This window comes from Malaclemys terrapin, chromosome 2 (genome assembly GCF_027887155.1).
Source record: "Malaclemys terrapin pileata isolate rMalTer1 chromosome 2, rMalTer1.hap1, whole genome shotgun sequence".
In the NCBI taxonomy this organism is placed as follows: Eukaryota; Metazoa; Chordata; order Testudines; family Emydidae; genus Malaclemys; species Malaclemys terrapin.
The window spans coordinates 233,076,768-233,088,818 of NC_071506.1; the positions used below are offsets into that span (position 1 = coordinate 233,076,768).

General features: G+C 41.6%; 1 protein-coding gene across 1 annotated transcript in view; it reads left to right on the top strand.

The window, feature by feature from the left end:
• The window catches only part of DGKB (diacylglycerol kinase beta), a 465,349-nt gene that overhangs the window by 129,981 nt on the left and 323,317 nt on the right, over positions 1-12,051 (top strand). Inside the window, exon 11 of the mRNA XM_054021197.1 lies at positions 25-141. Within this exon, the coding sequence (XP_053877172.1) occupies positions 25-141 (117 nt within the window). The remainder of the gene's footprint in view (positions 1-24; positions 142-12,051) is intronic.

Genomic DNA, 12,051 nt, shown 5'->3' on the forward strand with positions numbered 1-12,051 from the left:
TACATCTGCACTTTTCTTTCATAGGTAATGCACCACTACTGGGTAGAAGGAAACTGTCCAACAAAATGTGATAAGTGTCACAAAAATATAAAATGTTACCAAGGCCTGACTGGACTTCATTGTGTTTGGTGTCAGATCACAGTGAGTACCTACAGTGAAAATATTAGCACTGATAAGGTAGGCTGAAAACACTGCAGCTTCCTTTTACAGATATCTAATGCAAAAGGTCTCTTTCAATTTTATCATCAGTTATGGTCAGTGTGCAAATGAGATTGACATGTTCAGATTACTTATGAGTGTCTTTAGATGGTATAGCCTAAACACACTGAAACATATTCTCTTCTCTGTGCCAATATGTGAATCCATTAAACTTAATGAGAGCTGTACACATGTTTCTGCAGAAGAATAGAATTCATTATAGTGCTTCCATCTGTATTTTATAGAAAGATCATAAATGTTTTTCATTGTGGATAAAAGTAAAAGGCAGTATCTCTGTGAAGTTAGGGCAAAATCACACCCTATGTTGCACTGTGGAATAGAGGTAATTAATTGCATCTTTGCCCCTGAATAAACAGCAGAGCAGAATGTTTTCATAGCACATGAAATTTAGTAAAAATAGAGGGCCAGGAATTCCATGCACCAAATCCAGTCTTCCTCTAGCTAATGTGTATTCAGCAGCAACTGTATGAACATTCACGGAACACTGACTTTGTTGGTGGACAGGCCTGTCTTTACCCATACGCAAAGTACGCAGCTGCGTAGGGCACCAGGAAACTTGGGCAAAACAAATTTCCTGGTGCCTGGCACAGCTGCGTGCTGCTCCAGCCCCTGCTCTGGCTCTTCCCCAGGGCCCCCGCCCGGCTCCACCTCGCCCCTTTCCTGCCTCTTCCCACTCCTGCTCCGCCCCAGTCCTGTGCCCATGCCCCTGAGCTCTGCAGCATGGCCAGGCCTACACTCACTGGCGGCGGGAAGTGCAGACCCGGCCCCAGCCGTGCCGCTGGTGAGTGCTGGGGGGTGGCTCCTCCTGCCCCCCAAGACAGCCCCCCCCCTGGAGGCCTGGGGACAGCCCCCCCGCTCCCTCCCACAGAGGCTTGCCCCCCCCCCCCCCCCCCACGGGTGGGCTGTGTAGGGCCCCAGAATAGCTAGGGACAGCCCTGTTGGTGGGCTCTTTATGGTAGAAGAAACAACATCCAGCATCTCTACTCCCAGTCACTGTGCTTTCAGGATTTGAATCTAAATGTGGAAAAAGTCAGTACTTTATTTATTTCTTTATTTCTTTATTTCTTTTAATTCTGAAATATTAAACATTTGTTCAGTCTTCTAAAGAATATAATGTGACAATCACTTGTGAATTTAATTTAAGTTCACTTTTTAAACATAGGATTAGTAGAAACTTTGAAACATCATAGAAAATAGGTCCAAATTATTTTCAATTATATATGTTAGGACTACAGATCTAGCAATATTTCAGGGAGGAAAAATATATAGCCCAGATTGCTGTCAAGATTTGGGTAGTTTGGTTTGAGAGTAAAACACCTAAGCCAAATTTTTCAATGTGGGTAAGTAACTAAAGTCACGCAATTATAATCTGCATTTAGGTGCCTAAATAAGAGTGGTATGATATTTTCAGAAGTGATGAACATCTAAAACTCCCATTGAAGTGAAAGTACGCTGCAAATGCCCTGCACCTGTGAAAATCATACTCGTATTAATTAGGTACTTAAATATAGACTTGGGGCCAGATTTTAAAAGGCATTTAGGCACTTAGGAGGATTTTCAAAAGCTCCTAGGTGCCTCGGTCCTATTGCAGTTAAGAGCATAGGTGCTTTTGAAAAATCCCTCAGGTGCCTAGATGCTTCTAGGATTTGAGGTGTAAATTAGAGATGGTCCATTAGTAAAACACCTACTAGTTTTACCAACCTTTAAAAATATTTCTGCTTCATTTTTATACCACTTCTCGTATAATATTCATTTCCCTTTTAATTCCAGTTCAGAGCCCTTTTTAACCCTTTCTCCTTCCATAACTATCACTGTAGGTATAGAAACCTGCTGAAATGCCTTAAAGCTACCAACTTAAAACCAAAACAAAACCTATATATTTGTAACAGACACACAAGTGACTTTTGATTGGCCATATTGAAGATATTAAAACTATCACCACTTTTTGCAATCATATCTTTTCACCTGCTTATATACAGCATTCCTGCTGCTTGTTGATGATATATTTAGTTGCAGTATGAGCAGTCGTCAGATTCAGAATTGCCTTGAAAAACCTATCTTGCATCCATTTAAAATGTGTGCCTTTTTTATAAATGAAGAAACAGAGAAACACAGAGAAAAAGAATTTGGCATTGTGTAATAATGCTCTTTAACAAGCACTGTATTTTAGCAAGCCAGTGCTGCTGTATGTTTTGTTTTGCAACTCAGTTAGCTACACTGAATCTCCCTTTTGGCCTGATTCTTAGCAGGCAATAGGTTTAAAAGGTGTCTTGAATCACCTCTCTTGCTTTTATAGCAAAACATCCATGGAGAGGCAGGAGTTCCTATCCCTGTTCCAGAAGCTGATTCATTCAATGTATTTCTGTTTTTTCTTGACCTTTTAAAAGTGATGGGGCCATGGCCCCCTGTCCAACCCCCTCCCCCACCCTCCCATTCCAGCATCCCTGGCCTGGGAGGAAGAATATGGTTGTCTGTCTCTGCATGGATCTCCAGATTTCACTACAGCCTCTGCAGTTAGAGGTCCACATCCCCTCCAAGTGGCAGCAAACTCTTCCCCCAGAGGGGTTGCTGGGTCAGAAATTTCATGACATTCACCTTGAAGTTTTCTAAGCAAGTTTTCCCCTCTTGTGGGTTTCTCTCCAGGATGGAGATACAATGTGTCCTTTAGTATTTTTTAATATTGATTGTAATAGGGCTTTTTTTCTTTTAGTTTTATTTTTGGAGGTAGCAAGAGTAAAGATGTGTGGATTAATTCTTACAAGATAAGACCCATTTTAGACATCAGTTCTACCTCCAAACCAAATCACAAACTTTTCAGAGTTTCAGTATGAGTTTGGCTAATGAGACCTCCTTCCCTGGGCTACTGGTTTGCTCTTTGTGACTCTCTTCCTAATTCCCTATCCAGCTGTGTCCTGCCTTACAGCTGGTCTTCTTTTCAAGGCTTCTTTACAGACCTCCAGACTTTCCTTCCTCTTCCCTAAGTGAAGTCATCCTACTTCAGGCTACTCCACAAATTCTTGGCTTTCACTACAGTTCCTCATTTCCACATCTAGGCATCTGGTTGTGAGATAAGTAATGTAAACTAGCTAGCTTTGTGGACACGGCGCTATTGCAGGGGGAAGGCTACAAAAAGGTTTATAAAACAATTATTTTTTAATATGAGGTGCTTAGTATATTACTTTACTATCTCACTATGTTGTTTTCATTAGCTATAGCATGCACATCTTCAGCTATTCCTTTTATTTCCTATACCTCACTTCTGTTGTCAAAGATCAGCAGAGACTAATAAGAAGATTAAGCTATTTTTTTCAGAGATAAGTTTGCTTGCCACTGAGTAGCAGAGCTGCTAATTATCACCGAGTGTGCGAAGATACTTTTATTTGATGTTACATGGCCTAGTGTGCATTAATTATGGTACAAGTAGCCTTACCACTGAGGCAGGGAATTAGCATGACAAATGCTTTAGATTACAGGGCTACCAAAATACCCTCACAATAAGGCTTTAATACTCAGAGTAAATCCAAACTCATTAACTTTTATTTTCCGTTGCTAAGTAACTGCCTGAAAAGGTAACTTTGCAGTATAAATGAATACGGACAAGACTAATACTGGGTGTCATTCACTTCAAAATTCAGAAATATTATGTCTACATTATACTGTGCTAGATAACTTTTATCAAAAGTGTGTTACTATTAAAGTGTATATATCATCTACTGAATTGATTATATTGTAAGTTTGATACAGTTAATGCCAACATGGATAAATCACCTAAAGAAAAATGAATCACTCGCTCACTGGAAAAATATGATTTATAGGAGCAACTGTTGAACTACATATTTTACATCACCTGCTGAATGAAATATCACCTATTGAGCTAGATGCTGTATACTACATATTAAACCACTTAATAAATAAATTAGATATATTTCCTAAAGTTTTAGATGCTTAGTACTCCCGGGTACCCTCTGTAAATTAAAATATACATAGCTGCTAGTAAAACACATGAATTTGGAATTATGCTCTTACGTGACGTGCACACGCTATTTGACAGACTTAATATGCAGTATATTAAATCTATGTAGAGATAATAAACTACACCAAATTCCACACTATAAAGTGGTATTTTTATTGTGATTGTCTGCTGATATTGTAAACCATGAAAATGAAACTTGAGTGGATTGCATCTGTCTCTATAAACAGAGATAACATTATAGCTTTGTATTGTGTTTGGATGCGTATATTTAAAATATGCTGTTTAGGGAAATTTGAATTAAGTTAAATTCTAGGGCACCAATGAGAAACCTAGACTTCTATCTAATTCAAACTATTTTTTCCAACAGTTTATATCACTAATTGTATTTCTTAATGTTTTATGTTGGCTTGAACTTCTACAATCCCTCCCTTTCTTCTTTGAATATAGCAGTAACTCAGTGCTTTTTAGTAAATAACCTTTGGAATATTCTCTCATTGTTCTGAGAGTGGAACTATTCTCATTGCTCTCAAAAGAATCTCCATGTTAGGAAAAAATGGAGAAGTCAAATCCTAATGGAGTTTTGCCATGCACTTCAATGGATCCAGGATTTCACTCATGCCCTTCAGAGCTTTGTTTGATGTTCCCTTAGTTATATATTACATTGTCACTCTTGGTATCCTCTTAGTATTGGTGTCATTATTAATCTAATGAAGTAGTAGTGGTATTTCAGAAATGCTCAAAGACTTCACCCAGAAATGGGGATCCTTTGTGCAAGGCACTGTACAAACTATAGTAAGAAACAGTCCCTGGCCTGATGAACCTGATTGTGACCACTGATAATGCTACAGTGATGCGTTGCTTTCCTCATCCTGCAGCACTGCTACTACTCTGCAGTCTGGCTCAAATGCTCAACTTCCACCATTGGAGGGATTTTGAAACCTATGGCTCCTCTTTGCTATAATATCATAAATTCCAAGGCCAGGAAGGACCACTGTGATCATCTAGTCTGACATGGAACTTCCCCAAAATAATTCCTTTTGAATTTGAGCATAAATTTTAAAAAAATCCAATCTTGATTTTAAAATTGTCAGTGATGGAGAATCTACCATGACCTTGGTAAACTGTTCCAGTGGTTAATTACCTTTACCAATATCAGCTCAGTGGTTTTGGGAAATTGAAGCCTGGTTGACTGATTTCCATTATAGAACTCACTGTAAGAACAACTTGTTTCTGTGTCATTACCTTGCATTTTTGTCTAAAGTTGTCTCTTATTTTCAGCTATAATGTCATTAACCTCCCTGTACCTTTCCCCAAGCCTTCACCACATGTGGAGGAAGTTAGATTTCATGCTTTAGACATTGAGGACTTTTAGTTATTATCGGAGTACCAAATTAATCTACACATTTCCTGAGCATTTTGAGGCAAATGGGGATAAATCCAGGGCTTAGTTCATAATAACACAAAAACTGGCCAGATGAATTAAGTTATGCATACATGATTGCAATAACCTGGGAAGTGTTCAGCAACTTGGCAGTATCAGTGACACACATGCCCCTTTGCATGTCTGACCTCATTTCACCTGCATTGTCATGCATCCTGCTGAGCTGTGGAATGCAGCTGGCATTTGCATATAATTGCTCCTCCCAGCTCCCAGGAGCCTCTGTGCCACCATAGCTAGATGTCTATGCCTATGCTAGTCTCTGCCTTTTCCCTAGCTCCTCCTGTTGCTGGATCCCAGGCAGGAGGAGGCAGTGGCCAGAGGTGACTATGCAAAGAGGAGGAGGCATTGTGCTCCACCCTCTGTTAGCTGTAAACAAGCTCTCCTCCAACACTCAGCCCTGGGGGCTGTACTTCTCAATCCACCCTTTCCACACCCCATTACCCAGCCAACCAGCAGCCATCTCATGCACTCACTCCCCAGCCATTCAGCTACCCCAGGCATATGCAGCACTCATCCAATTGCTTCAGCATCCACCACAGGTATCCCCGGTACCAGCACACCTAGCTGCCCTGGCACTCATCCCAGCCACACCCACTACTCATCCAGTAGTCAGTGGCTGCTGCAATGTCACTCAAGGCGGGGAACTGGAGAAGCAGATAGTAGAGTTGCAATTGAGGGAGCACAAAAGAGAAGAAGGGAATTGGGAGTGAGATAAATAGAGGGATTAAAATTGGGAGAGGAAAATAGAGGAGAATAAGAGGGGGGAAAGGATTGAAGGAAGGGTCACAGAAATGGGAGAAGCTAAACCACAATTTGTTTCTGTGATAGAAGTCATTCAGAGGTCTCAAAAACTTATCAGTTACAAAGCAGGGCATATTCAGTTAGATCTAAAGCAATTTTCCCAGATTACTTTTGTAATTGCTGACACATCTTTCCCATTCTGACACCAGCATTGTCCCTCTGCCATGTGGTGGAAGATGTCTTGGGCCTTGCAGGTTGACTTCCCAGGGGAGGTGGTCAGTGAAGCAGAATCTGGGTATATTCTAAGAGATGATTACCCCTATAACAACATGTTCCTGAGGATAATAGACTTTACAGATGGACATACTTAGGCACAGAAGCAATTTTAGGTTATTTTTAGAAGATTTTTATGGCTCTTGCTGAGCCATGTATAGTTAGATCATGTTAAATGAAGTATGAAGGAATCCTAGTGTTCAGAAATCATGAGTTAGGCCTTCCAAAAGTCATGAGATTAGCTAAAAATTCCTAAGGACTTGACTACACATACAGCGCTGCAGTGGCACAGCTGCTCCGTGCTGCAGCTGTGCTGCAGTAGCGCTTAGTGAAGATGCTCCCTACGCTGACGGGAGAGCTTCTCCCATCAGTGTAGGTACTCTACCTCCCCAAAAGGTGGAGGAAGCCTTCCCATTGAGATAGTGCTGATTGCACTGCGGGTTAGGTCGATATAACTGCGTCACTCAGGGGTATGGTTTTTCCACACCGCTGAGCGATGTAGTTATACCGACATAAATCTGTACCATACACCAAGCATAAGGTGTGTTGTTTTTTTTAAATAAAAATTAACAATATTAGGTTCTTTGTATTTGTCTTCTGGTTTCTGAGCCTTTAGGTCACACTTCCTCTACTTTTCAAACATTTGCCCCCAGCCAGGAGGGCTTGAAACTTACTGATCCACCTCATCATGATGATGATACCACATTATCTATCCAAGATCTTCTCTTTCTGCCTTGTATTCACCTGGAAAGGAAAATTGATAGCAGTTCCCATAAACATGCATTGCCTGCTGAACCTCTTAAAATGTGCCTGTAAAGCAAATCTTTTCTTTCTTAAGATCTCTTTAGCCTTTGCTAATCATCTCCAATTCTTTGTTGTTGATAACATGGTCAATCCATTATATTTTCTGAATTCTTTCATAACTCCCTAATTCGAAGAATTGTAGTTTATTACTAATTGTTTTAAAGTCCATGTTTCACAGCCGTAGTTTAACACAGACCAAATGTAAGTTTTCAAGAGTCAGAATTAAGTCTTTAGATTTATGTCCATTCTCATCAGTTGTTCATTCTTCCAGAATGTCTCTTTCACTCTTACAGTTCTAGTTCTGATTTGAGTAGCCGATCTTCCATCTTCTGTAATGAAACTTGCTATATGGCTGTGTCATTCACTGGAATCTTGCATATTTTCCCGGGATCCATGCATACCATTAAATTTTTTTGTCTTGTCCATATTCAACTCCAGAGCACTTCCTTTGCATATACATTTATAATTTCCACTAACTTCATCAGACCTTCTTCTGAATCAGCCGATAGCACTGTATAATTTCCATAGAGAATTGTAAATCTCTCATTTTCCATTCATCTTTATACCTTCTTGTTTCTTCGGTTAATTTAATCAAACATTCACTATAGATGATGAATAAAGATGGTGACATTATACAACCATGTCTCACTCCTTTCTTGATCTCTACAAGATTTTCATTTTCATTGCCTATTATATTGCCTTCTGATTCCAATATAATTGTTTTATTACTTGGAGTTCGTACCCACACATCTTAGTATGTTGAACATAGCGTAGATGGTAGATTCCATCAATGCTTTTTGGAAGTCAATAAAACACAAATATTCTGTTTTCCCCATTTCAGTTGATCTTTCTGATATACACTTCAGTTCATAATGGTGTTCATCATTCCCTTTCCATGTTCAAAGCCATATTATTGATCTCTTATTTCCTTATGAATCTGTTCTCACATTTGGTCTTGAACAACTTGCCAAAGTATCTTAAGCTATTTTGTGACTGTACACAGTTACATGTACGTTGTTTTGTCATAACCCTCCCCCCCATCATCATTCAGTCTGAGGCACTGAAAGAGAGCACTCAGCACGAAAGCTAGCATGCATGAGAGGGCTGGGTATGTACATGCCTCCGCTATGGCATGGCCACATGCGGATTCTACAGTGCAGTGTGGATGGGGGCAAGAGGTGTGTACGAGGTCCTAGGAATCAATAGTCCTCCTGGGCCACTACCACACTGCATTGATCCCTTTGCTGCCTGACTCTTACCCAAAGGTATAGAGGTCCCCACCCTCTCAGCGCCCTATGCTGAACTTTTCAGATCAGTTCTCCCATGAACTCTGTTGATTGGCAGAGGTGATCATGGGTCATGTTCCAAGAGCTGCCACCTGGTGTCTGGAGCACATCTGGGTGCTGATCAATGTATGGTCAGAGTACACTGTCCTCCACAACTTTGCCCAGAGTGGCAGGAACATACACCTGTATTGGGAGATTACAAAGAAGCTTGAGGAGGCCGACATTCACCAGACTCCATCCCAGTGCCAGGAGCATATGAAGCACCTGAGGCTCCTGTACCAGATAGAGGGACTCCAACTATCTGTCCAGGAAGGGAGCCAGCACATGTCCACGCTATGATGGAATGGACAGGTGCTTTCCAGGGATCCGTGTACAGTGCCTGAATTGACTCATGATCCATGACAGGATGTCAATGAGGGGCAGGGTGAGGAGGCAGCAGGGACCTCAGAGGAATTCCAAGAGGAAACCCTGGCAGACCCAGAGGAAGAGGAGCATGTGATTCTGCATCTCAACCCAGCAGACCCAGTTGAAGAAACTCCTCTGAGGAGCCTGAGGAGGACCCCAAACCACTGCAAGAACCAGAACCAGAACCCAAGGCTGGTAAGTTATAATACATCCCCACATGCCCCGAAAATATCCCCTGATATTTCATCCTTGAAGGTGCCTCTACCAGATCCTTGCTCTACCCCGACATGGTCCCAAAGTAAGACATGGCTATAAATCAATGATTGTATTGAAATCCCATGATCCACTGTAAAGTATTTAGTGGAAGCTATAACAGTGGTGCGCAAACTTTTCCAGTCATGCCCCCTTATCATCTGCGCCCCCCACTTCCATTACTGCAAAGCCAAGTCTTCCTCAGCAGTGGAGCTTGGGCTGAAATGGAGTTGGGGGCGGAACTGCTGAGGAAGATGCCTGAAGTGGGTTATAGCCCATGAAAGCTTATGCCCAAATAAATTTGTTAGTCTCTAAGGTTCCACAAGGACTCCTCATAGTTTTTGCTGATACAGACTAACACGGCTACCCCTCTGAAACTTAAGAAATATCTGTTACTGTCCAAAGCACCAGAATGAAAAACAGAAGAGAAATAAACTGTAATGTCTTTATAGCTTTGTTAATGACTTAATTGACAATACAGACACAGGAAACAAAAGGAAATTATCAGTGAAGATATCTGACACAGAATGGTGCTTTTTATAACCCCTCCCCTTTCACTCCCACCACGCAGTCATAACTCGCATCCATGGAAGTACTCATACATAGTACCTGATAAGTGCTGTGAGCAATGGTGTCAGAAAACGTGAAAAAGGAATGTGTAAAACAGCTCCCAAAATCTTGCAGAACTGTTTTAAATTACTGTAACAGTAGGTAAGTAAGTGCTCCCAGTAAAGCACCTTGAAACACACCAGTTAACATATTACAAAAACATGATGTCATTAAAGTGTATATACACTCTCCGCAGCACAAAACCATGGCCCAGGATGTTAACTTTGAGGGCCCTCACCCAGTTTTCTGCTTTCAGGTAACACGTTAATGTTGGTTGCAGCAAGAGTTTGTGGCAATGTTCCATTGAGCTTTTCCAGTAGCACTATAGCTACACAATTTCGCAATAGTATTTGTTGGCAGAGACCCAAGCCATCTTCTGGCTCCATGTTGATCCACACACATAGTATCAGGAATTTCCCTTGACTGCTGGGAACCAGGAGTGGTGTATAAGTGGGTGGATCTGCTGCCTGTTCAGGCTTTGAAAACCAGATCTGTCCTGAGCCCACTCTGGAAGTATTCCACTTTAGCCTCACATATTGTGCAGAAGGCACAGCACACCACGATAACGTGCATTGCGTTGGCCACATTTACATCCTGACAGGTCTGAAGACATCGCCAGTGAGCCCAAAGGTATACTCCATTCTGCAGCTACTCAGTGTGTAGTTGAATTCACTTTTTCTTGTGTGGGTGATGTCAGGGTATGGCTTCATGAGCCACGTTAGAAGAGGATAGGTGGGATCCCCTCAAATAAATGTTGGAACAGAAACACCATACATAACCACATCATTTATTGGGAATCAAGTCCCTTCTTCCCCTCTCTGGTACAATCCCAGTCTCCTGAGTATCCTTTCCCGTGTGTCCAATGTTGGTGTTCATGAACTGACCCCTGTGGTGCATTAAGCTTTGGAGAATGAGTGAATAGTAATTCTTTTAGTGGGCAAAGTATTGGGATGTATATTTCATCAAAGGCTCCTGCATGGTTCAGAAACCCCGTCCTTCAAAATCCCACTATAATTTCACAGACTTTGATTATGGCAATCACTTGTGAGTAGAGTACAATAATGATAGCGTGGCAAACCTGTACAAACTCCACCCCAACAGTTGACTTTCCATCCCTGATCTGATTTGCAACTGCCAGGTAGCTTTCAGGTGTTTCCAGCTTCTTAAGGGCAATAGCCACCCACTTCGGTACTGGTATGGGTTTCCAAAAACAAGTGGTCTGGTGCTGGAGGATTGGTGCAAGCTGCATGCACGACTCCATGAAGGTCTGCTTCCTCATTCAGAAGTTGGGCAGCTACTGGTCATCATTCCAGGCTTCCAGTTTGATGTAGTCCCATCACACCATGCTGTTTCTTTGGGACCAAAAGCAGTGGTCCCCCATCTTCATCATCTCAAATTTTTCTGGACTCATTTTGTCCAGTATCCAGTAATGGACCGCGTGAACATCTGTCCCATAAGGTGTAGCAGGAGCAGCACCACATCATCACGGACTTGCTCAGTGTCTTCAATGCAGTTTGAAAGAAAGGAAAGATGACTGGGAGCTGCTATTATCAAATAGGTGAAGGCTGCATATAGTAGCAGCAACACCTGCAAGACAGTTCCCAGAGTGTCTCCTGTGACACAAATGACTGGGATACCATCCCTGAAATGGTAGTGCTACCATTGCATACTAAAAAGGGGTAGTATGGACACAGGCATGTGTTGTGAACAGTGTATACCCATGATCAGCACAGCAAATGTGGACACTTGGCATAAGTATGAGGTACTGTAAATGTACTAATGGTACATGGACAAGTACCCAGGGAAGTATGCCAGTTAAGACGCAGCCTTAAAGGTATGCAATACTAGCATGATTGTTCCTCAGCCTTTACAATCCATAATGTTTTTGGATTTGGATACACAATGAGGTTGTAAAGTGTTTTGACAATTCTTCTGTCTCAAACACATTCTTTGTTACCTCTGACAGCACTTTCAAGCCTTCATCCCCTGAGCTTTTTAACAATTCAGTCTATATTCAAACATAACTTGCTGCTGTAATTTCTTCATCC